The following is a 27151-nucleotide window of genomic DNA, read 5'->3' on the forward strand; positions in this document are numbered from 1 at the left end:
TAATAAAACATGACTTTTAATAACTTGTTTAAAATAGTTGCGAAATAAAACCAAACAAACAAACATGTGACAACATATAGTGATTTAAAAAGGATGAAATCCTAACCTAGTGGAACCCCACGGCACAATATCCCTGTATGTAATAATTATTATTACGATGGCTTTCAATAATGTATAGAGGGAGATTTGACACTTCCACTAAACAGGGTATAATGTTCCTATATACAACTGATAATAGTGGTCACAGTATTTCAGGAATTAAACAGAATGTGTTACTGTTGCACAATAATAGATACTTTCTCTACTGCGAATAGAGTTAATCCTAGGGTTCTCTGTGCGGAGACGGCATGCGCCGAACATGGGTAATGATCCCGCTTCAGCGCTGCCGTTGACTGCTGGAGCCATTAGTTTCCCAGATTGCGTACTGCCCGTGGAGCAGAGTATGAGGTGTGCCGGTGTGCAGTGCCAATCTCGTTCGGGTCAGTAGAGGCAGGGAGGATGCTTGAATCTGGCGCCAGAGACCGCATCACTCAGCTACGGGAATCCATATCCAATGGATACCCGGGATCGCGCCACCGGCCTAACACATATCAAAATTACAGTGGTATGTGGGGAAGGAGCGGTGGGGTTCACACACTAGGTGTGTGGTCAGCGTACACTTCGCAAAAAGCTTCGTCAGGAGGGTCCTCTTTCCTGTCCCCAATAAGTTTAAGAGAAAAATATTTAACAATATATTTATTGAAAGGTATGGTTGTATAGTGGCGGGAGGTTATATAGTGACAGGAGGCGGGAGGTTATATAGTGACAGGAGGCGGGAGCAGTGACAGAAGGTGGGACTGATGTCACAATGACCGTTCTGCACATCTCTTCAGATTTGTAATCTCCATACGCGCCAAGTGCTGAATGTAGCTCTCGCCTGATAACAGAGAGCACTTGCTGTGCACAGAGCAAACACACAAGTGCAAAACTGTGTACATCAGCGTACAATGTAAAGGAGCACCAGGACTTAAATCTGCCTCCCTATACATAGCATCTGGTATAAATGCTGTTCCTGTCACAAAACAAATTGCGAGTGGTAAGTGAGAAGTTCCTAAGGTTAAACTACAGACACACAAATACCTGCGTGATATTACTATTACAAGACTGCGGTTCACAAAGATTCTCTCATTTGTCCGTATTCCCTATACACAGATAATATATATTTCCCACATGTAGCAGAGATGGCTACGGTAATGTTCTTTTCACTTCTTGCAGAGTTTACACGTTTTATCTCCCTGAAAAAGATCTTCTCTTAGGCTTCCGTTTCTTCAAGAACACAGCAAGCATGACAAATGCTGTTAGTATAATGGCTGCTCCAGACACGGTGTACGCAATTCCCAGAAACATGTTACTTCCTCCACACCATGACAACGTGGTCAGGATAAGATACTTTTTCCCTCCAAACTTCGACACAGGAAAATCTGATTGTGCGAGTTAAGATGATAGCTTATTCTGTGCTCAACTTGTAGTGTAACAAAACACAGGGGGCGGTATGTTGTAACATCCGCTGCCCCCCTTCGCCAGGCATCGCATTATTAATAACGGCATATGCTGTAACATATGCGGTTATTAACGCAAGGGACAGCTCTTGCGATAAGAGCTGTCCCTTGCGATGCGGTGCCGGCACTGGACTTCCGGGTCTGTGACCCAGGAGTCCATCTGCGCATGCGCAGAGTGACACGCTGGCCGCAGAGAATGCTGGGAGGGATCCGTGACGGATCTCTCAAACAGCTCTGCGGTAAGAAGCCCATAGGCTTCTGCAGGGAATCGCCAGCTTTTGCTGGCGATTCCCTCCGCAGTGCTGCCACTGCGGAGGCACAGTACAGCATACAGAAATGAGGTAAAAACCCCGATAACTGGGTTTTTACCGCATTTCTGTGATAGAGAATCGCCCCCAGGGACTGAATGTCCAAATACAGATACACATTTACAGTGAGGGGGTAACAACACACTGTATAAAGGACAACTCAAATATAACATTACATTAAAAGGGTTGTTTACCTTGGACAGACCAATCTATGGGCCTTATTCTAGTTCACTCTTTCTGACAAAATCCTTCTTAGAGGGACAAAACCATGTGCACTGCAGGGGGGCAGATGTAAAATGTGCAAAGAGAATTAGATTTGGGTGAGTTATTTTGTTTCTGTGCAGGGTAAATACTGGCTGCTTTATTTTTACACATCAATATAGATCTCACTTTGAAGTAAAACCCCACCCAAATCTAATTCTCTCTACACAAGTTACATCTGCCCCACCTGCAGTGCACATGGTTTTGTCCATCTAAGAAGGATTTTTGTCAGAAAGAGTGAACTAGAATAAGGCCCTATGTTATAAATAAGGAAGTATAACGCTCTCTCTGCCTTGTGTGTCTCCAGCCACCACGTCTCTCCCCCTTGTGTCTCCAGCCACCACGTCTCTCTCCCTTGTGTCTCCAGCCACCACATCTTCCTCTCCTCTTTATGTTTGAAGCCATCAAGTCTATCCCCCTTGTGTGTCTTCAGTCATCGCGTCTCTCCCCCTTGTTTCTCTAGCTATCAAATCTCTCCCCCTTGTGTGCCTCCAGCCATCATGTCTCTCCTTGTTGTGTGTTTCCGGTCATCAAATCTCCCCCCCCCCCCCCCCATGTGTATCTCCATCCCTCAAGTCTTTCCCCATATAGTCATATATTTCTTTACATCAACTAACATCATCAGAAAGGATACTGTAATCAATAGTGTAACTGTAATTGCCTGCCGGTAGGCCATCTGAGAACTCCTGTACACGAGAGAGGCGTCTGTAGAGCTTTCTGAAGTTTGGGAGTGCAGCCACTCTCATCCAGTTGATCAAGTCATCGTTTAGGTAGCCATTGTTAGAGGGGTCCAGAGGATCAAGCTCATAAACCGGTTTCTGCCAGTACGGAGGCCTGGCGCTTCCTGTGAAGTTAATCATATGGAAAATATTAACATTCTTAGCAGCAAAAGATCTGTAGGTGATGGCGCGCCTCCCTTTGGTAACATTAAGCGAATGATGTGGTCATTGTACTTTACCTGCAAATGCCTCGACGAGATTCCCTACTGGTTCTGGGTTTCGGAACATCACATTCTTATCAGACCACCAGGTGTTTCCTGTCCTCAGTAGAGGGACTGGCTTACTGGAAGAGGCACTCGGCAGATAGGAAAGAGTTATTGTGTCTGGGAAGGAAGAAGATCAACTGTTACACTAACCCACCATATCCAAGAGACATTAAGGTATATTATTCTGGGATGCCGCAAGTCCAGGTAGCAAAACCACAGGATCTGGCATTCCCATATTCTCAATTTACTTGGCTGGTTTCTTTCAAAGATAGCCATAATCCAATTTTAGGCAGAGATCAGTCTCAGCAGCAGTATGTTAGTTGTCAATTTTTCAATGCCTTTATTGTAATGGTATGTGCATCGCGACCAATACTAAAATGCCTTTAGTCCCTGCACCACAAGTGATAGCTCTCATTGATGACTGGGCCTTTGCTATCATCTCCACACATACGGCGTTAATAAACGCTGATATCCATGAAATGTGTGGTCAGATGCATCACGGCATCCCACCCAAAGTCTGTAATCAAGGAGAATCCGTATACATCCTACAGTGACTATCAGTGCAAGAGCATGAGAGATAGATCAGAACAGTGTGGAGTAGAGAGAGAGAGAGAGTGAGAGAGAGACCTATACCAGTGATGGCTAACCTTGACACTCCAGCTGTTGTTGAACTACACATCCCAGCATGCCCTGCATCAGTTTTAGCATGGCCAAATAGTAAAACTGTAGCAGGGCATGCTGGGATGTGTAGTTTAACAACAGCTGGAGTGTCAAGGTTAGCCATACTTTTGAATTTGCCTCTCTGGGAGGCCAGGAGGGGGACCTGATTTTCGTGAGCCTCCCGGCCATTCTGGGGGGGGGGGGGGTAGGCAAGTATGAGTTTAGCCATACCTCCCAACTTTTGGATGTGCCACGCGTCACTTTTTCAGGGGGCGTGGCCTATCGAGGGGTGTGGTCTATAATCGCAGCACTGCCGCGAGGCCACGCCCCGTTTTTCGCCGCTGTGGGGCATGCCCAGCAGCTCTATGAGCTGCTGGCTAGCCCCCCTGCCTGCAAGAATACAGCGTCTATTCACGGACTACAGGGGGGACTCCCAACTGCCCCCCCCCCCGCCACGGGACACTGCCGGCGGCGGGAGGGACGTGGGAATGTCTCAAAATATCGGGACGTTCCCGCAATAAGCGGGACAGTTGGGAGGTATGGTTTAGCCATCACTGACCTATACTGGTTTGGGGTCATTTAGTCTACAGCATGATGGTCAACAGTCATTAGGTCGACACCATTAGGTTGACAAGGAAAAAGGTTGACATGGGTCTAGGTCGACATGGGAAAACGTGGGAAAAATCTAACTATCTATACACGTTACATCGGCCACACCTGCAATGGTTTTGTCCATCTGAGAGTGAATTTGCCTTTGCGAGTGAACCAGAATAACCCCCAATGAGTAGTCTCCTGTCACAAGGCTGCTGGGAGAAGGAAGTTTATAACAGGCTTTACTAAAGCTTCTAAAAATGAAAAGAGGTGATGTTGCCCATAGCAACCAATCAGATTCTGTCTTTAATTTCTAGGATGCAATAGAGAATGATAGGCAGAATCTGAAGTTTACCCCCTAGAGCAGGGCTGGGCAACACCGGCCCTCCAGATGTTGATGAACTACACATCCCAGCATGCCTTGCATCAGTTTCAGCATGGCCACATAGCAAAACTAATGCAAAGCATCCTGGGATGTGTAGTTCACTAACATCTGCAGGGCCGGTGTTGCCCAGCCCTTCCCTAGAGTGATGTACATGATAAACGGATTAGATATTGCAGGTTTGGCCTTTACACGACTAAAAGCCCCCACACACACTAGTCCGACTTGTCTGAAGGGCAAGTTGGACGCGATTTCCCTTGAACTCCCCAGGCAGCTCCTCGGCAGTCCTGACATCATGGCACTTGATGTGCCATTTTTACATGCGATAAATCACATGCGATTTATCGCTTGTAAAAGGACTCCCAGGAAGCTGCCGATGGAGTTCAGGGAAAAGCGGATGCAATGCATCTTGGATGTTTATCTTATGTGCATCATGTCCGACTTCTTCAGATGTCAAACACATGCGATTTGGCCGGATTTCACTCTATTTCTTGGCACAATCTGTTGGATTTGAGTGAACACAGGTCAGATCACACTAGTGTAAGGGGGCCATTAAACTATCATGGGTTTATATTGCTGGTCATTTACATCCTCAAACACTTATCAGCCTGACATATGTCTATTGCTGCCTATCCAAGCATCACATGAACAAACTGGTGAAACTGGATTATGCTATTTAGAGATATGGGGGAGGGGGGGGGGGGTGTTTATATTAGGAGTGGATGGTTCCAGCCAGCTCAATCAGCACAGCTAACTTTATTGCAAAACTATTCATACCCCCATATAGTTGTGATTAATTTTGTGCAAATTCGGGATTCAACCAGGGGTGGGGTCAATGATAACCATAAAGATCTGGATCAATTGTCACCATTGTGTGGGAAAAAGTGACTTTTTAATAGACATTTTAAATTACATGGACTTTTTACTGTATCTAAAGTGAATTAGCCTAAGGCTTAATTGATCTAATTGTGAAGTTCAACACTAGAGGCGCCAACCCACCTTTGTATTCTATATTTCCCCTTATCCCCATCCAACAGGGGATCTTGTGAGCAAGGCAGCCCCACATAATTACTTCAATTCTCGTGGTGTGATACAAGAGTCTTCTCTCTCTCTCTCTCTCTCTCTCTCTCTCTCTCTCTCTCTCGTCGGTGTGTAACCGAAACACTGCCATCTGCTGGCAGACAGTGAAACGACATCTCTTTCACACATACAGAAACACAGAGGCAATCACACATACAGTAACACAGAGGTCATCATAAGGTAGCAGACTAGCTTTCGAAGCTTTTGCGTCGAGCGGGCTTAGCTAGTACTGAGACATGTACATTACTAGCACCTGTGTTCATCAGAACGTCCCTACTTACCATTAAACATACTGTTGGCAATTGCACCGCAGGGAGCCATTGGGGTTCCATTGCTGTAAGTTGCAAATGGTGCACAGTAGCTAGATTTCTGAACACTCTGTACAACAGCAAGAAACAAAGAGGTACATTTATCAGTTAGAGAAACAAGAAGAAAAAATTGTCTCAGGCGCTAGTAGGGATGTCAATCCCGAGGCGTTTTTTTTCAATCCCAGGAATCGGGATTGAAAAATGCTCAATCCCAGGATTCCCGGCATCCCAGGATTGGCATCCCTAATAAGAAAACCATCCCAGTCTCCCACACATTGCCTTACTTTGAGCGGCGCAGGCGGCAGTGGAATGGAGGGAGGCTGCTGGTGTGACGCCGGAGGTAGGTTAGTGTGTCACTGGACTATGCAGCTGGCAGAAGTCGGGCGGCGAGCGGGTTCAGTGCTGCGGCCTGCGCAGCGTGACACATAGGTCACGCTGCGCAGGCCGCAGCTCTCCACCTCCAGTGTCACAATTTGCTCGCCGCCTGACCTCTCCTGGCCACACACAGTCATGCCTAACCTGGTCACAGTAGCAGGAGGTGGCGAGTTCTTAGTGAAGAGCTCCGGGACCAGTAGTAAAGAGCGACGGTGTGGGGGCGTGTTCAGTTGGCTGCACAGTGTGACGCGCAGCCTGACCTCTGACCACATCACACTGCGAGTCTGAGCTGCACAGCCTGGACAGGAGTAGCTGGGCAGCATCTGAGCGAGTGTGTGAGCGAGTGCTCAGACGCTGCCCAGCATTAGACAAGTTTAATCCCGAAATCCCATTTTTAGGGCCAAATCCCAGGATCCCGCCGATCGCGGGATTGGCCACCCTAGGCGCTAGGGAATAGGTTGGTGTATTGTGCTACCCTGCAGCCACCACGCTGGGGGATTGCCAACTCCCAAATAAACCAGAGACGAGAAAGAAAAAGAAAAGCGTGGGGCGTTCTAAAGGTACACAATATATTAACATTTATGTTTAAGCATTATTCGGCATTTGCATTTAATTGTGATATTTATATTTTAATACATGTATTGTCTGTGTGTTTTGTGTGTTAATACATTGTGTACCTTTAGAGCGCCCCACGCTTTACTTTTTCGTACATTTAACAGTGACTGATATTCTTGTCATCACTTGTTAGGCATGTTCTGTGGTGCCCCAACCAATCAGCTCCTGACAGGAGCTTAAAAAACGACAGGAGCTGATTGGCTAGAACAACACTTAACATAAAAATTATTTTGCTTGTTGGTAAATCTGTCGAACAGTATGATAAGGTCTTATTATTACCATTGTTTACAACCAGGGATGTACAGTAAATATTATTATTACCATTGTTTGCAGCCAGGTATAGATATATAAATTAGGCTGCGGATTGGCACTCACCCTTCCAATTTGTTATTGGTTCAGTGCCCAATTTTTTACACAGGTTCTGTGGCTTGCTTTCACCTGGTTTTAAACTGCCACACCTCAAGACTCCATTTCACCTGGTTTGAAACTGCCACAGAACCTGTGTAATTAATATGTGTCCCGGATTAAAGGGATGAGTTGGTCACCCTAGTGTGGACCCAATGTTTGAGCACAGCCAAAAAATCCATAGAATATTGAATCGATCACTGTGTTAATAAGTACATAAAATACAACCAACCTCTGTATTAGTCACATTTCTCCCAAGTAACTGGGCGTAGTATCTGGATAGGATGTATCGGCGATGGTTCTGGAAGAAATTGCTGAGACCATAGTACATAAAGACATCCCCCTGCAGCAAAAAAATATATGTGAGACATTCAGCTGATTAGGCCAGACCAGAGGATATTGGCCCTTATTCTGGTTCACTTGCAAAGGCAAATTCCTTCTCAAATGAACAAAACCATGTGCACTGCAGGGGGTAGATGTTACTTGTGCATAGAGAATTAGATTTGGGCAAGGTTTTACTTCATATTGAGATCTATATTGCAGTGTAAAAAATAAAGCAGCCAGTATTTTCACAGCACAGAAACAAAATAACACCCAAATCTAAATCTCTCTGCACAAGTTACATCTGCCCCACCTGCAGGCACATGGTTTTGCCCATTTGAGAAGGAATTTGCCTTTGGAAGTGAACCAGAATATCCTCCATTGTCATAAAGTAATACTAGCGGTATTTACTTACAAGGAATGGTTATTATTTATATTATTAATAATTCCAATTTTGGAAAAACAAGTCCGCTTGTTAGTCTTTTTGTAAATCTACAGCAATATTCAGAGATAGGAAGTTTATGCAAATGCCGTTATTTTTAAAGGAAGGAAACACTTGAGAATTGTCTCAGAACTATCCGTTTCATGACCAGTCATGGCCACATATGCAAACTACTGTAGTTCATGTTCTATGTTTGCATATTTTTTTGTCAATGACCTATTTAAACATGTAGACTTGGTTTAATATACTCAGTTTATGGAGAAATCAATAATTACCCACAGACCTCTATATTATTTATATTGCATGTGACATGCTTCCTGTCATCTGCACATGCTTCCTCTAGTAATGTATACCTCCCAACATGATCCTCTCCAGGAGCAGGGGCAAATTTAGGGGTCAGGCCGCCCCTAGGCACAACATTTTTGTGCCCCCCCCCCCTCTATTTTAATGTAATCATATATGTATATACATTGTTATTTATATATTTCATTAAAATGTAACTGTAGCCCACCTTAATATTTTTTTAAGCACTATGGACTGCTCACTGTACGGAGGACCCGGAGGGAGGGAGCAGGGCCGGTGCAAGGCACCAGAGCGCCCCAGGCAAGTCGGGGTGGGGGCGCGCCAGTGTCTGCCGCCCGGGTACTTGTCCTGCGGCGCTGTAAAACTGGCGGCAGCGGCGGGTCCATGCAGTCAATAAGAAATAACGAGCGCTATCCGCCGGGCTATGCGGAAGCGCTTCTGTTTGGAAAAACTGGCCGCACGGCGCACGCTGATTGGCTGAATCTCAGCCAATCAGCGTGTGGCCAGTGTTTCCAAAACAGAAGCGCTTCCACATAGCCCGGCGGATAGTGCTCGTTATTTCTTATTGACTGCAGGGACCCCCCGCTGCCGCCACCAGCTTTTACGCCGCAGGACAGGTACCCGGGCGGCAAGGGGGGGCAAAATACCGCCCTCCAGTGGTCGGCGCACTAGGCAAATGCCTAGATTTGCCTAGTGGTGGCGCCGACCCTGGGAGGAAGGCACTTATTAGTACAGTGATTAGCACAGTGTATCCGGCTCACACACTGTGACTGACTGAGCGCAGGGAGGATCTGCGCGCCGCTCAGCTCAGCTGCTGGATACACAGCAGCCAATAGACTGTGTGTGTGTAGAGTAGCCAATGGGCGGGAGCCGGCAGCAGTGAGCCTGAGCTATTTCCGGACGCGCAGGGGGACCCTCGGACCCAGCCACTAAGCGGTGATGTAATGTGCATGGCAGAGTAGGTGGGCAGTGGCAGGTGACAACGGCGCTGCCGCCGACATATGATAATTCATGTCTGCGGCGGCGGCGCTCGTCACTCGCCGCTACCCACCCGCTCTGCCATGCTGCTATTTAACAGAATTTCATCCTGCCTGCCGCCCTTAATTGGTGCCGCCCTGAGGCCGGTGCCTCACGGGCATAGGCACAAATCCGGCCCTGTCCAGGAGTGATACAATCAGTGGCAGTTTTTACCTATGGGCTGCAGGTCCCCCTCCCCCAAGCAAAATCCACCGCTGTAGTAAAGCCAGATGCAGTCCGACTTGCCATTCACCCAAGGCAGTTCCATTGGAAGGTGTTCCCTCCCTCCATGATGCCTCATAAAACCCAGAGTCTGCGCATGTGCAGTACCTACGTCGGTACTGATCATGTGCTGGTCCTGGTGCCTGTCTGTATTGTACAGGTGCCGGGACCGCGATTTCACTTCTAAGGTCTGTTGCCGAAGCAGCCCATAGAAGCTAGCTGCATGCGCAGTCTAGAGGTTGGTACTGCGCAGTCCCGTCACCTCTCATCACTGTACAGGCTGGCGGGGACCAGGAGGAGTGACAGGGGGGGGGGGGGGTGTGCAGGCATTGCGGTAGGAGCCGACACTGGACACGATGCTCTTTTCCTGGACTTTCCTCTTAATTTTTGATTACCATGCAGATGCCTTCTCCTCTGCCGGGGCCATTTTATCATTGATATTTGGGGAGATAGCGCCAGTGCACTAGAGAGCAAAGACCTTGCCCCATCTTCAAAAAGTTGTCAATGGGAAGGTGGCGCCACGGAAGAGGAGAAACCCGTCACCAGGATCAAGGTTAGAATACTCTGGGTGGGTAAGTAAGTAAAATAATAATAATAATAATAATAATAATAATAATAATTGCATGACATAAAGAGGTACAAGAATACAGCAAGAACAAAATGGGCAAAAAGGCCAGTACATTATAGTAATGTTAAGAAAAGAGCAAAACATATAGACAAGTAACTGGCCAACATAGAATAGCCTTACAAATATGGCTATGTTTTCAATTTTTTATTATTAACAAAAAATAATATATAAAAAATAAAAAAAAACATATATCTTTATCAGAGACATACTGTATGTAGATTTCTTTTTAAATTCCACTCACCTGAATGTCCTTTTCCACAGTGAAGTTGATGATACAGCTACATTGCTTCTCTGAATTTGAGGAGTTTTCCCTTAGTTTTGTACATTGAGCGCAGTAATCAGAATAATTTACCTGCGAACGATATAATATAAGCCAATGTCACCAGCTTAGAATTTGCACTTTGCATAGAATTTGCTTGTATCTACGGCCTCTACCACTGTGAGGGGATGGTCAGAGGCAGGGCCGGTGCCACCACTAGGCAAATCTAGGCATTTGCCTAGGGTGCCGGCCATTGAAGGGCGGTATTTCGCCCCCCCTTGCCGCCCAGGTACCTGTCCTGCGGCGTAAAAGCTGGCGGCGGCAGCGGGGGGGGTCCCTGCAGTCAATAAGAAATAACAAGCGCTATCCGCCGGGCTATGCGGAAGCGCTTCTATTTTGGAAACACTGGCCGCACGCTGATTGGCTGAGATTCAGCCAATCAGCGTGCGCCGTGCGGCCAGTGTTTCCAAACAGAAGCGCTTCCGCATAGCCCGGCGGATAGCGCTCGTTATTTCTTATTGACTGCAGGGACCCCCCGCTGCCGCCAGCTTTAAAGCGCCGCAGGACAGGTACCCGGGCGGCAGACACCGGGGTGCCGCCTTGCACCGGCCCTGGTCAGAGGTGCTCACATGCAAGTGCAGTACAGTAATCAAGTCCCATACACAGTAGACCAGGGGTGGCCAAACCTGTCCTCAAGATCTACCAACAGTTCATGTTTTCAGGCAACCTGTGGATCTATAGTAGGAATGAATGCAGCCGGTTTGAAAATGTGACAGTTAGTAATGACTACAGCTGTGCACCAGCTAGGTAACCTGGAAAATGTGGACCGTTGGTAGATCTGGAGGACCGGTTTGGCCACCCCTGCAGTAGATGATGTGTTCACTGTACAATATTGTTAAAAATTTCCCTTGGAGTTCCCTTTGCCCTGGACAAACGATATTGGTTCTGATTCTAGTTGATTCGGAACAGGGCAAAATTCAGCGTCGTTTCGGAGTTTAGGGGTCTGCGCATATGCAAGCCCCCAGCAGCGAACGGCCTCGGCGAGTTACACACTCGCTGGGCCATTAGTTGCGGGGAGGGCTGGGGGCAGACAGCGGCAGGAATGAGGTTTGCCCATGGGAACGCCAAAAGTTTTATGGGAGTCCCCATGAAAATGCTGGGCCCTCCCATGGGTACGTGGGTGGGCCGATGCCTGCCGGGGGAGAACGGCTGACAACACAGGATGTCAGCTGCCCCATCGTCATCCAGGTGCACACAAATAAAAGTCAGTTCTTGAATGATTTCTCCTGCAGCGGAGGTATGTGTCGGGATGTGTTTCCGCATTTTATCTATGGGAATCGGCAGTGGCGGGGGGGCGGACTGTCGGCGCCTCAGGTGCTCGGTAAGCTGCAATGTTCGCAGCATACCGAGCAAACCTGAATCAGGCCCATTGTGCATACAGTCTGAACGATCCAAATAGAGTCTAGTATTATGCCCCTTTTTGTGAACGACATGACCAAAAATGAGCTGCACGTACAGACAACACAAATCCTTATTAACGACAGCAGGGTCTTGCTTTGTTTATCATTCATTGCGTGCACAATGGCCGCGCAAGACGGAAGACATGAATAACTGAACTTTTAGAATTATGGGGCCACAACATAGAGTAGGTTTCTCATAAACTGGGCCTCCGAGTCCAGCTGGAAGTGAACACAACAGGAGATGGGGCAGACTGGGGCTTACCAGGAGTCAGCTGGGCAGGTGTTCAGCTGTAATGTGGCTCACTATCCTGCCGCCCACTCCCCTACATGGCCTTTTCTCAGCTCAGTGCTTCACCCACCCGAACAATGAACCCAGTCACCATCACTGAGCCTGGCAAAGGCAGTGGCCGGATACACATGACTGCAGCTTCTTCTGCAGCAGCCTGTTCATTTTTGATAGTTTTTTTTATGTTTTAACCCTTCCCTCCCCATATCTACTACTGTTATAATTGTACAGTGTTCTGTATTGCTGGACTCATTTTTATGTTGTGTTCACCACTACTTCAATATTGCCCTGTTTTTGGCACTGTTATGCTCCTCGTATTTTTATACACACTGGTCCATTCACGCAGGATAAATCCTCTTACAGAGAAGCAAATAATCATCCTAGGTTGATTTTTGAGAGCGCCTTAATATGGGTTGGTTTTCTAATTAGCAGCTGCTACCGGGGGTGGTCAGTTCCCCAATAAAAACATATAGAGGAAAGAAAAAAAGGAGGAGCAGCGCTATATCAAATTAAAAAGTGTATGCATCAATTTAAAATAATAATAATTTATTCACATTTAAACATACATATAACACCATTTAAAAATGATGGACCTAATTTAGGTAAGATTGTGGAGTATCAATAGTCACCAAAGGGGGATTGATATAACCTGCATGGATAAGGAATGACGTCCAGTTGTGCAATGAGTCCGTTAGGTGGTAATCCTGAGTGTCCTATGGTCTCCTGGTTCCGAACCCGTTGGCAAAGGATGTTGTATAGCCAACCCGGGGGGACCTATACATGGCAGTCCAATAGGTCAGGTATTTGAAAAACGGTGCAATGCCTTTTGGTTTGAAGGACGCAATCCAATATTGGGCAGGTGGTCAACCTCTTCTCCAGATGGTGATGGATGTTAGTTCTCCAGAATCAGGTCTAGCAACACCAACGCGTTTCGCTGTGTTTACTCACAGCTTTATCAAGGTGTAATGAATGGTGGGAAGGTCCGCTATTTATACCTGACTTCCTGTATAGGTCATTAGCATAAATTATTGATGCATACACACAGCATAATTAAAAACATATTTTGCTTGCTCGGAGACAATTATATGGAATAACCCTTAATGTACATACAATAGAAATTCAGAAAGTATATTCAAATTGCGATAAATCGATACATAAAATTCAATTATAACCCTCATGGTTACAGTCACTTCCGGGTCAGAAGTGTCTGTTGGACTTGCTGGCTGCCCATATAACCTTTATTCTTAATTCTCAATTAATCAGGTAGTTACTCTAGTCTTTATTTCTATATAACTTATGTGGGGATTACTTTCTAACCTCACTGATCTCGCTGGTCTTCTCCGATCACTATTATGGATTTCTTTATTATCATTTTCGGGATTCAGTTGTTATGGTTACTAGTGCCAGCAATGTGAGCAGGAGGTCAGTCGCGTCATTACCAATACCGGAAGTGACGTATCGCTATCCGGCAGAACTAGAATTTGGTCGTTATGGTAACTGATAACAATTGTGGGTACTTATGTAATATCTGGGCTCCCGTTTTTCTTATGAGACCGTGTCCCCTCGCGGGGCTCGCTGAGCTCGCCACGCTTCGGGCACGGTGGCTCGCTGCGCTCGCCACACTATATAAAATCAACTCCATGCGTAGTTGGATAGTGGGGGTATGAAAAAATGGGGTGCATTTAACATGGGAGCCCAGATAATACATAAGTACCTTATTGTGTTTATGGGCAGTCAGCTGTCACTATCAATGTCGGAAGTGACGTCTCGCATTTAAGTTCCTCTATCGCAAACGTTGATTGATGGCTACATCCCCATTATTTGGAGTTAAATTTTAAGTTTCTATAGGGATCTCTCCTCAATATTTTCAAAAGGGTGTATGACTTACCTTCCACAGTGTAACCTTCACAGCTCGCCTCACCTGGTACACTTATACCACTTTCACATCGCCGACACGTTTTAAAAACCGGTATTCAACCCGAACACGTTTCAAGCCAGAGTGTCAACATTGCCTGCCATTTTAAAGGGGAGCTTGTGTTGTTTGCCTGAAATACCGTTTCAGACACATTGTACACATTCACATTGCACAAAAAACGGCAAGGAACCGTGTAGGACTCTGCTTTTTACACGGTTCGAAATGCCAGTTAACTTTAAACGGTAAATCGGCTGTGGTGCATTCACAGTGCAGGCTTAAACATTTTAAAAAGGGAAAAAAACGGCAATTTACCGTTTTAAAAGTGCGATGTGAAAGGGGTATAACACTCATGGATGGTATGAAAAAAAAAATGATGTTCATTTGTAGGGTTGGACACTGCAAGCACCTATTGTTTTTGTTGTCTCTTCTACATGTTACCTATTTCGACCAGGGTAATCCTGTGTAGTACACCCAAGATGGCTGAGTCCAGTGGTACCTTTCATGAGTGGAATAAATAACTGGTGCAATTTATTATGCAAAATGGCTGCACCAACCCTGCATTATGGCTACTGAGTTTACTATTTTTTATTTTTTTTTGGTTTGTTTGCTTGCTGTATTAATACATCCTTGTGGTTGGAGTGTGGTAAAATCAACCCAATCCGCACTGTGACAATTAAATACATCACAGATAGGGAGGCCAATATCGGGACAAGTTTTTCAATCCCAGGATTAGCCTCCCGACAACGTGCCACACTGGGGATTGCTTAGACCTCGAACGTCAGGCTGCGCAGCCGCACAACATGTTTGCCGCGCAGCACCTGAGCTGTGCGCTGCTGGTACTCAGCACTGCCCGGCAGAAAGGGATGAAATGCACATTTGAAAATTGAAATCCTGGACAAAAATGCCTTACTGTATATCCTGGGATCTTGCTGATGCTGGGATTGCCATCCCTAATTGCAGGGATGTATACATTTTTTTCATGCAGGGACAGAGTTTGTAATAAAGCTTTGTCCCTGCAAATCCAGTTACTGTCAATCTCAGGGTATTTTTTTGTGACAAATATCCTGAATGTATGTCTGTGGCTGCAATGTGGCTGAGTGCCACCACACCTTCCCCTTGCCCCCCTGCTGCGACCCCCACACCTCCGATTATACTTATCGGAACCCAGGAACCGGTAACCCGGGAGAGCAGCCAATCATCGGATCATGTGTTACTGCTGTGACCCCCGGTGTGTAAAGCCCCAAGGATGTGATCAAGCCCCGTGGGAGGGGCGAAACATGTCTTCTTAAGCTGCTTCCATGCACCAGCAATAACCCCTGAGCAAGCTGACTCCACTGTGGCTTAATATAACCCGAAATACAAAACGCAAGTACCCATCTTTGATATTTGCTGGCTAGCTACGTTTGCGCATTCCAGTGGCACGTAGAACCAGTCTGCCGCACATAATCTTAGTGTAATAACAAAGACTGCACCTGTATCTGAGTGCTACGGGCAGGGGCGTACCTAGATATTCGTAGGCCCCATAGCAAAAGTTGGTAAGGGCCCCTTATTTAGCAACTGATGATGACAAATGTATGTAAAACACATTACTTAGACAGTAAAGATGGGCCCCTTCAGCTCTGGGCCCCATAGCAGCTGCACCTCTTGCACCTATGGTAGTTACGCCCTTGGCAACGGGGAGACCATCTATCTGGCCAGCTCCTGCGCTAACTCTGCCTTCGGCCACACATATCTAACAGTCTAGCGGCATCTATAATATCATTTATCTGTTAACTGTAAAGCCGCACACTGACTCAGAGCCGTCTTTAGAGGTTACGGCGCAGTAACAAACTTTTTCCTGCCAGCTCCTATCCTTTACACAATAACCACAACTAACTTCTAAACTGTCACAGGCGAGTTATATTTAAAATCTGCCAATTAACTGTTTTAGAAGCTATTTATGTAATGGCATCAGCAAGGTTTAGTGACACTAAGTTACATCTATCTAAATATTGGCTTTATATCTTTAAACTTTAAAGCCCTCATTTGAAGGCATTTAAACCCTCTCTCACTCCCTAGAGTGGGTGTGTTCTCACTGTAATTCTCACAAGAGTAATACCCCTTTTACACCAAAAATTCCAGATCCGGCCCGGCATTTGGAAGAAGGATCCAAGCCGGGTCGGATCCGAAATTTACACCATTTACATTGCGGTGCCCACCCGTAGTGTAGACGGATGCGGCGATTGGAGATGACATCATCTCCAAGAGCCGGGACCGCAGTCATCCACGCCGGGACCACTGATCGCCGTGCTGGGGGCAGCCCAGCATCAAGGTAAGCTGCTGGGCTGCCCCCAGCCCCTGTGCACTCCCCCAGCCGTCGTCCGGGAGGTGAATGGATGCCGCGCACAGGCATCCATTCACCTCCTAAGCTGCCGCCTTTGCTGTCTGCAGAGTATAGCAGACAGCAGCGCAGGCTGTCTGTGCCCACCCCCGTCCAACCTGCGGACGCTGCGGTCCGCAGGTTGCACGGCCCGCATTGATGTTAATGGGATCTGGGTCGGATGACCCGGCGTACCCATTTACACCGCCCTCTACTCAGGTCCTGGCCGTGTTCTACCCAGGTCAGGACCTGGGTAGAAGTCCAGTGTAAAGGGACACGGTGTGGCACATTTACACCGCATCTGACCCGCCGAAGACCCGGGTTTTTGAGGCAGTGTAAAAGGGGTATTACAGTGGCTGCACTACCTGACACAGGGAGCAGCAGAAGGGCTATTTTGGCCATTCTTTTTCTTCACTGCAGGTGTCTCTCCCCAATTCTCTTATCTATCATCCTTTTATTAATGATGACAAGAAAGCAGAAATTGGGTGAGATCCATAGACACTAGCAGTCTTTTTTTATTCTCTCTACCTCTACCTCATTTAATTATTGCCAATGTGAGTTTAATACTCTAACCTCTGCCTAATTGCCAGTTAATGATGTATTTAGCAGATTTACTGAACTGTCAATTATACTAAAGCTTTGTTTAATTGTGTTAAGAAGACACGTTGTATCAACAAGTTATATGCGATGTTTCAATTTGATAGTGCATCACAGATGTTACATTGTTCTGCCACTTGAAATACTGCATGCTATAATGGCTATGAATTTCTTATATAAATAACCTTAATGCCATGTTACAGAGAAATCATTATTGCTTGATTGTCTAATGGTGTGTACACACGGTAGCTTTGCCGTGCTATATGATTCCCGATGTGATCAGATCGCATCGGGACTCGCATCGCACGGCATGCATGCAGTGGCACAATTTTGACTATATAGTGCAGATCTGCACTATATAGTCTTGGCTGCCCTGTCTATTAGACCGCCGACTTTCACTCACACGGGAGCGCGCATCGGCCCTAAAAGAGCATGCGATCTGCATGCGATATGGTTTCCGATGTTCACTATATTGCAACATCGGAAGCCATATCGCACCGTGTGTACACACTATAAGGGCTAACAACCTTGTTAAACAGAGTTGCAGTTTCTATACATATTTGATACAGAACTGGGAAACTTGTTATATGAGATGTGGTTACATTTGCACTAAATTAATTATCTATACAGTGGTTGTCTGTCTGTGCTCTTTACAAGTGTCATGATTTTGAGATAAATAATTTATCCATGTAATTGTCTAATTAAGGGACCTTACTATAACCTGACACTTATCTATAACCAAAGGGATAGAAAGTAATTTGCTGTGCATTTTTAATCTTTTTTCTACGTAATTATTACCATTTATATTAACATTTATATATTAAAAGTTAAGTTTTAAATGTAAACACTTTTTCCTGACATAAGCCCCGTACACACGGGGGAGATATATTGCTCAGTGTCTCCTTTTCATCAGCGACCAGAGATGGTCGCTGATGAAAGGGAACCTCTGCTGGCGGTGCCGCAGAGGTAATCAGCTGGTCGCAGGAGCAAGCCGGGGCACACTCCCAATCACTGGCAATATGGTCGCCAGCGACCATATTTCCAGCAATTTCAGCCCCTATCGCCCCCGTGTGTACACAGCTATATAGTTTCTCCCAATACATTTATGCTAGTTACAGGTATATATTGTTAAGGAGTGACCCCACACATGAGTCTTCTTTTTCTTCGGTATATTTGTATATTTTTCTGACTCTGGGGAGCACCGCCAGCCTTGTAAATAGAAATGTGAGGTTCTCTCAAATCAAAATTACTATAGGACCTGGTAACCATCTAATTATCCACTCCACTTTTCAAAATTGACATAAAATTTACAAATGTCTTAGTGGAGACGCCAGTGCAGGTTTCAATCTGAGCAGAATATAAGCACCAATGAGTGAGGAGCTGATGGATATGAATAAACATTCCCTGTTCAGCAGCATCGTACCTACCTGTTTGGACACTCGGTGCGGCGGTATACTTAGATGCCAGACCCTCCTTGTTGACAGGACCCAGGCACTGCAGTTAGTATCACAGTGCAGTACCCAGTCACAGCAAAGCATTTTCTTGTTAGGGCCACATATCCCTGCCATGCCAGCACGTCCCAGCCTATAGGCACATTAATTATCAGTCATTATCCACTCACCCATATTTCTTTCACATTATTAGTTGCTATTATCCAGCTGATTCCCACAGCCAAGCAGAAGAGGCCGATGATGAAGAAACAGCTCAGGACCAAGTCTGCGCTCAGGACAAGTTTTCCGGACGGGATCCTCTGCTGCTTGAAGGCAGAATTGTCCGGACATTTGTTGACTGGAAGGTCACCCCCATTGGCTTTCTTTTTCCCCATGGTGATTTTCTTACAAATCTCTAGCTGTTTTATTCCTTTGGAACACTGTAGACATTCCTAGTGCTGTATAAGTGTCATCGTCCATTCATGCTCCATGCACAGTATCTTCTGCTGAACTTCCTGGAATTACTGATTAACTGCAGGGTGATTGTGGGCTACGTTACCTGCAGCGCTGTCATCTTGTGTCAGTATTGTTCAGTGTACTTTGCCCCTGCATGGGCCAATCAATAGGCGATACCTGTGTGTTTATAAAGCCATTTATGGGCCATCCCAAGCACTTCCTATAATACTATTATTCTTAAAGGGAAACGCAGCAGAGTGGACGTAGCAAACGTAATGCTAAAATAGTGTCAGGATTGAAATGCTGGGATGTGAAGTTCTACCGTATGCAGTCGTTAGGTCAGCACTAAGGTTCACATGCACTGGGTCGACGGCTGAATGTTGACATGAGCGAAGGTCGTCACAATGGAAGGTCAACATGGGTTTATGTCGACATGTCAATAGGTCGATACAAGCATTATATCGACATGGGCTAGGTCGACAGTCAAAAGGTCAAAATTGTGGTTTTCACTTTCTTTTTTGAGCCGACATGTGCCGACAGGCAATATTTCATGCCATACCATCCACTAGGGCACAGTGGGAGAATAAAATACTGTAGTGCTGAGTGTAGTGAGGCACCGTGCCTGAAGCATGGCGAGCAAATGCGGTGCACTGAATACGGTGTCGACATTCAGGTAAAAAAAAGTGAAAAACCCCATGACTGTTGACTTATCCCATGTCAAACTAATGCTGACGTTATGTTGACCTAAGCCCATGTCGACCTTCCCATGTGTTGACCTTGGCTCATGTGGAGCTTCAGTGGTCGACACTATGATCCATACCCAGTTACACAGCAGCTGGAATGCCTTCATTCTGTTATATCATATGCTATGGTTTCTCACTGAGGCTAGGATTAAAGTGTGTGGGTGATTTATTGCAGTGGTTCTCAACCTCAGTCCTCACGGACCCCCAGCAGTGCACGTTTTCTAGGTCTCCACACAGAATCACATGTGAAATAATTAGTTCCACCTGTGATCTTTTAAAATGGGTCAGCGATTAATTAGTGCACCTGCCGGGTGACCTGGAAAACATTAACTTTTGGGGGTCCTTGAGGACTGAAGTGGAGAACCACTGGTCAGCGGCGTAACTATAGCACCGCAGCCCCCGCCACCGCGCGCGGGGGGGGCGCTGTGCATGTGGTGGTGCCGGGGGCTGCAGTGCTATAGTTAACCCCCCCCCAATCCCCCGCAGACTTACCTATCTCGCTGGTCCCGGCGGCTCCGTTCTTCTGCTGAGAACCACCACAAAATGGCCGCCCCCATATAGCACACAGTTCTCTAAAACTGTCTGCTGTATGGGGCGGCCATTTTCTGGTGGTCCTCAGCAGGAGAACGGAGCCGCCGGGACCAGCGCGATAGGTAAGGCTGTGGGGGATTGAGGGGGGGTTTGCATGGGCGGCGGGGCGGGGGGTAGGGGTGCTTGGCGGGGCGGCGGGGGTGCCCAAAACGTAGCTACGCCACTGCCACTGGTTCATAACTTCGGATAGTTTCATTTTGATGTTTAAAGGTCCATACACACTGAGCTGCTTTCCCCCTGCCCGGTGCTGTCAGTGGGGGGGGGGGGGCTTTGCACAGCGCTATGCCAAGCTGTCCACAAAGCTGCTCATCTGCTGGTAATACCAACAGAAGAGTGGCATTCCTGGTGATGATGTGCTGCTCATCGCCAGGCCGTACACACTGGGCAGCCCCTCCTCTTGGCAAGTGTCTTAATTATGACAACAATAGCACTAATATATAATATGATCAACAGAGCTGCCACCACATCATGCAGTGTACGGGGCAGAGCAGAGCTGCTGCACATGCCCAGTGTACCAGCTACTTCTACCACATATACTGTATGCATGGATCTGAGACCTCAAACATTGCAATGGACCAGAGAGCAGCTGCCAGGAGGAAAAGACAGGAGCCTTACCATGTAGTGGGAGATTGTGACCATAGAAAGTGCCGTACTGGTTCTATTATATCTGTGTATTTATTTATTATATGTTTAACCTTTTCCTGCCCACTTATCTTATTTAAATGTTTGAAACAGCCTGTACTATAGACCATGTAATCCATAGAGTATCCAGTGTATAAAAAGACCCCAGACTCTTATACTCACTCCAGTGAGCTGCAGAGTTCAAGATTTTGGATTGCATTTGGAAACCCCCCTCTAAAAATCCTGCGTTTGCCACTGGTGAGTATGGACCTTAAGAGATCTGAGAGGGGAGGACAAGGTGGGAGGTGTGGGGAGCATGGTCCATGGATCACATCACAGCTACATCACTGCCTGATAAACATTACTGTGCTGTTGGGGCATCACAATTACACCGTTTACCACAAATATTCTGATTAAACAGTCAGAAACGCACGGCTGGTCTACACCCATGGTGGGAAACTGAGGGGGAAAAAAAGGTATCTTGGCAATAGATAAAGCGAGAGCTGTATCAAGCCTTAGAAACTGATTGCTTATTCCAGGCATCTTATCCACTTTATCACTCTCTGGGCCAGATGCACTAAGCTTCAAAGAAGTGATAAAATATAGAGTGATAAATAACCAACCAATCAGCTCCTAACTGCTATGTCACAGACTGTATTTGAAAAATGTCAGGCAGGAGCTGATTGGCTGGCTGTTTATCACTCTCCATTTGATCACTTTTAAAGCTTAGTACATCTGGCCCTCTGTAATTTATGTAGAATAGTCTTTGGCATGAGAGTTAGGGGTAAATTTACTAAGGCCGGCCGTAAATGGCCGATCCCAGTATGAACATGATCGGCCGTAAACGGGCCGCCAACACGAACGTAGAATACGGCAAATTAATAAAGCTGCCGTATTCTCATGATTCGTATTTCCCGATGTCGTATCCATTCATAATTGGCTGGTGAATTACCGCCAGCCAAAAATGTACAACCAGGCAGCATCGCACTGATCAGTCAGCCAGCACCGGGCTCATTGAGCCAGTCCTGGTTGCAGAAATACAGGGGGAGTGGGGAAAGCTGGGGTCCCCCTGTATTTCTATAACCAGCCTCTATGGTGGCAACCACCCATAGACGCCCATGTTCATCTTCAACATACTGTAACTAGGGCACTACTATGTGCATGATATTAAGTAGGGCAATAGTATGGTTTATAAAATAACTATGGCACTAATATGGGGCATACAATGAACAGCTGCTGCGGAGAGGTGTCTCTCTAGAAGCATTGAGACAGGGGACCCTCCAATATGTTGCTATGGGGTCCACAAAGTTCTGGGTGCAGGCTCAGCCCCTGTCTCTCCATATGCAGTACATCCAGTAACCTCTGGTATTCATCTAGAGCAGTGGTTCCCAACCTTTTTTGTCTCCTGTACCCCTTGCTTAGGCTTTTCATTTATGAGTACCCCTCGTGTTAAATCACCCCCACCCAAGCATAGAGCTGGATTGCAGGTGGCAGCAGGAGGGCTGGTGCAGAGGGGTTAATTACCAAGTTTCCAAGCTGAGTGTTCTATGTGTGGTAGGCCCAGAGAATATAGTATAAGCCTGGGGAGATCATGGGGCAGGAGAGAATCATGAGAGTTGGAGCTGGATTGCAGATGGCAGCAGAGGGCGTAATTCCCAAACATCCATTCATGTGTACTGTCAGTAAAAATAAAATAATATGTTTTAAATATATTTACCAGTGCTTGTAGATTAGAAAAATGCATGAACGGGGCTGCCATCCATGCCGCCGAGGAGCTTCCTAGGAGCCGCCCTGATTCCTGCAGATGAGGGTGGATGAAGTGACACGCTGCAGCTTCATGTCAGCCTCTGTCTCCACCTCCACGGTAACCCAGCATCTCTGCGACGCCGCCACCATGACACTAAGGCGCATACCCCCCGGCAACCTGTCCCCCTGGCCACCGCCATTATAGGCCGTACCAACGCAGACTCCCTGGCAACCCGTCCCTGGCAACTCCTGACCCCTGCTGACAGCCGCCATTACAGGCCGGGCCACCGCGTACCCCCGAGCGGGTGGACGCGTACCCCCACATTCCAGCATGCATTGTCACAGTTTTGGCATTCTCCAATAATAAAATTATGGCAAGGCATACTGTAGAGCCGACATGTCCAAACTGTGGCCCTCCAGCTGTTGGGAAACTATACATCCCAGCATACCTTGCCATAGTTTGAGCACTCCCTAATAGCAAATCTGTGGCAAAGCATGATGGGACTTGTAGTTTCACAACAACTGGAGGGTCATGCCTGCTGTGGAGCCACAGGTCCCATGCCTGATCTAGGGCATACATGTACATTCAGCTCTTTGGAACGGGCTTCACAAACTCAATCATCTTCTTATTTTGTGGAATTTCAGATCTGTCTGGGAATGTTAATTGTGGTAACAGTAAAATATCTCTTCAGAAACACTCAATTAGATTTCATACGTCTGAAAATACTGTACACATTTATTTGGATAACACTAATGACAACTTTTAAAGCTTCCACATATGATCTTACTGAGTTATAGAGAAACATATGTAAATGGTCGGTACAGGAAACCCTGCAATACATTCAGCGAGAACACCTCTGACCCATATCTGTGCCGCTCCCTTCTCAGCTTCACATGGAAGTACCTTATTTTCTTATCAAAAGTTTGCATGGTGGTGGCGAGGGTGGGAGGGAGCGGCAGGAGGGAAATGTTGGACAGACGGACTTTGGTCCTGATTCATGTTTGTAAGGAATGTAAATTACAACTAGGCAAAACCGTGTTCCACTGCAAGTAGGGATGGATTTTGTGTGCAGGGTAAATACTGGCTGCATTTGCATGTAGAACTCAAATGTTAGATTTATTTTTACACTGCAATTTGATTTCATTTTTTACACACCTCATCCAAATCTAAATCTCTCTGCGTGTGTTATACCTGCCCCACCTGCAGTGCAGCATGGTTATGCCCAGTTGATTGATAACCTGCTTTACTGAAATCATTAAACACATAGCTAGTGGCAGGTGCTCAATTAGTTTAGTAATACCATTTAGGTGCATGGGAGGAGGGGTAATACTGAAAAAAAAAAGTGCCGCTCTGGGCTTTCTGGCTTGTGCTGGTTTTTGGGGTTCCGCGCCCTGCACCTAGATATAGTGCTAGGGAACCCCAATAAACAGGGAAGCCTTGACGATGGCTTGGGGGCTTACACATAAATTTGTGCAAATATATGTAACCAATATCTCTGAATTCTATATCATGTAGTGTTCTAGATTGGTTACTAATACCAGTGAGCTGGGAGAAATCAGGGATTGTTACTTAAATCAGGCTCATTTTTTGTCTGTGTGTTCAGTAATGAAGAAAGTAGAGGACAGATATTGCAAGACTCCAGCAAATTAATGTTTATTTTGGTTTTTAATGCTGTTTTTGTGCAGCAGCAGCTCCATCAAATTTGCGGAGCCCAGCTTAATGTACCAAACTACCATAAGCTGGCCTGCAAATTATGCTTCAAAGAAAAAAAGAGTTCTGCTGAATGGGATGGTCCTAATGTGTTCTATTTTAGTACTGTGGGGACAAACCTAAGGACAGCAGGTAAAATATGTTGTCCTATAGAGATAAAGAGATGTGAGCGTGTACCTTACACTATCTCCAGGCACCATGGCTCCACTGATTACAGGGTGACTCATAAGAATATTTTGCTGCAGAGGCATTACGCCTCTGCAGCAAAATATTCTTGTAACAGAAAGGTGTGACCCAACCAACCAATAGGAAGCTCCTGTGTGTTCTTATTGGTCCATGCACACACCACAAGCCTGCGCACGGCGTACCACATTTTTCCAGTTCTGTAGAAAAGTTGCTAATAGAAAGGAGCCAGTTTATAGGAACAATCTGTTTTAAAGATCCTAAATTAAAAATTTTGGGCTGAATTTTTTTCTAAAATCCGCTCCACAAAATTACTATTTCATTTTGTAACAATAATGACATGATTAGTGAAAATAAATACCGCTGAGAAATCAATTGTCTTTTGCCAAGGATTTCTCTTACCTGAAACGACAGGTTGGTTATCTTGCGATCGATACTGGAAAGCACTGTCCACAGCCCATCGCTCAGTGTTGGAGCAATAATACGTCACGTGATTCATTTCACAGTTCAGTGTCAAGTGCAGCAAATGCAGATTACAAGGTGACTCATCTTTTATTCTGTCGTTATTGTCGCCAGGTGCTGGGTGATGTATAAACAGCCAGATGGCTGTGCAGGTGTGTGTGTAAATCTCATGTAACACAAGATTATGCAAGTAACAACATGTACAACACAACATATATTAACACTTAACGTCCGTAAATGTGGTAAGTACAGTTTTATTACTCCACAAAAATCCCAAACCCGTTCTCTGCTGTGTGTGGCTGCTCTTATTTCTCCAAGCAGGACCCTTATTCAGGCAGACCAAAAGGGTGAGATAACAGCGCCATCTAGTGTAGCATACCTAATTTACATTTGGATTTAAAATAAAAATGATATGGTAATACACATGTACAAGAGATCCTCTGTGTAGTGCACTTTTTCTGAAGGTCTCTTCTTAGGGTGTGTACACACGGTCAGATGTGCCTTAAGATACTATCTACGATCCGATCAGATCGGATCGTGGATAGTATCTGAAGGCACATCCGATTTGCATACAAGTCTGACTATATAGTGCAGATCTGCACTATATAGTCAAGGCAGATGAGACTTTCTGCCTTGCTATACGTGAACGCGCATCGGAATCGGATAGGGATCGCAAGGGTTAAAACCTGCAGACCTGCATCCGATTCCGATTCGATGTTGACTATATCGTCAACATCGGAAGGCAAAAAGTACTGTGTGTACACACCATTAGAGGTGTGGAGTAGAGGTGGCCAAACCTGTCTTCAAGATCTACCAATAGTTCATGTTTTCCAGGCAATCTTTGACTCTATAGTAGGAATGAATGCAGCATGTTTGAAAACGTTACGAACGCATACTTGCCTACTTTTGAAAACTAGTTTCAGGGAGATTATAGTTGGTAGTAGAATTTTTCACAGCGCCCCATTAAGGGGGCTTCTATATATGAAGAGATTGTGAATGTGGCACCTAGAAGCGTGGGTGTGTACTGCTACATCTGAGAGGAATGTAGCATATATCCAAATGAGACCCAAAGCAGTTCGTAAGAGCTACTATACTTGGTAAAGTGCTGGAAAATGGTGCTGATGATTCAGTGTAAATGTATCTGTCTCTCATTCCTTTTTCCCCCCAAAAAATGTAACAGTGTAATGTGGGCTAGGTGACATGAGGGAGATTGTTAGACTAATGAGGGAGAGAAGGAGATTGCTGTTATTTCAGGAAGTCTCCTGCAGAATGCAGGAAGGGAGGTAACTATGATGTAACAGTGTAATGTGGGCTAGGTGACATGAGGGAGATTGCTAGACTAATGGGGAGAGAGGGAGATTGCTGCTATGTCAGGGAGTCTCCTGCAGAATGCAGGAAGGGAGGTAACTATGATGTAACAGTGTAATGTGGGCTAGGTGACATGAGGGAGATTGCTAGACTAATGGGGAGAGAGGGAGATTGCTGCTATTTCATGGAGTCTCCTGCAGAATGCAGGAGGGGAGGCAACTATGTTAATCACTACAGCTGTGCAGCAGCTAGGTGATTTGGAAAATGTGGACCGTTGGTAGATCTCGAGGACAGGTGTGGCCACCCCTGTCTTAGAGGATCCCAACTATCTTAAGATTTAGCATCCAAACAAAACAATAATGAAAAGTCTTAGCAGAGAATGTCCTTTAGGTAATGTCCACATAAGTGAACCCCACACTGTATAATACATAGGTGAAATAATAATGCAAGAGTGCAGTACATTTATTTAAGGTTTATACTTTTTTCCAGCCATTGACACCTATAATTGGGATGGTGTTTCCCAGAGATTGGCTGGGGTTGCAGATTTGTCCACCTTGATGGGTCAATCAGTGCCACAGTCTAA

The 27151-nt window shown here is 46.0% G+C and overlaps 1 protein-coding gene across 2 annotated transcripts; it reads right to left on the reverse strand.

The window, feature by feature from the left end:
* On the reverse strand, positions 1-22942 carry LOC146059611 (cell cycle control protein 50C-like). Of its 2 annotated transcripts, none has more exons than XM_083171977.1 (7): positions 22876-22942; positions 10683-10793; positions 7741-7851; positions 6087-6183; positions 3066-3209; positions 2742-2951; positions 1-1460 (listed from the first exon to the last, which is right to left on the reverse strand). In XM_083171977.1, the coding sequence occupies exons 1-7, from the start codon at positions 22915-22917 to the stop codon at positions 1267-1269; spliced, it is 909 nt and encodes a 302-aa protein (XP_083028103.1). In that variant the 5' UTR covers positions 22918-22942; the 3' UTR covers positions 1-1266. The 2 variants fall into 2 exon arrangements, with proteins under 2 accessions (XP_083028103.1, XP_083028102.1); XM_083171976.1 differs by lacking the exon at positions 22876-22942 and adding an exon at positions 18939-19331.
* Between the last annotated feature and the right edge of the window lie 4209 nt (positions 22943-27151).

This window comes from Crinia signifera, chromosome 2 (assembly GCF_055691185.1).
Source record: "Crinia signifera chromosome 2, ASM5569118v1, whole genome shotgun sequence".
Lineage (NCBI taxonomy): Eukaryota > Metazoa > Chordata > Amphibia > Anura > Myobatrachidae > Crinia > Crinia signifera.

Excerpts from the sequence above, each read along its gene's own strand:
- LOC146059611 (XM_083171976.1), bottom strand. The coding sequence starts at position 19,142 with ATGGGGAAAAAGAAAGCCAATGGGGGTGACCTTCCAGTCAACAAATGT. Across the intron at positions 7,852-10,682 it reads CTGTGGAAAAGGACATTCAG|GGGGATGTCTTTATGTACTA; the intron begins GTGAGTGGAATT and ends TTTTTGCTGCAG. Across the intron at positions 3,210-6,086 it reads TGCCAACAGTATGTTTAATG|ACACAATAACTCTTTCCTAT; the intron begins GTAAGTAGGGAC and ends CTTCCTTCCCAG.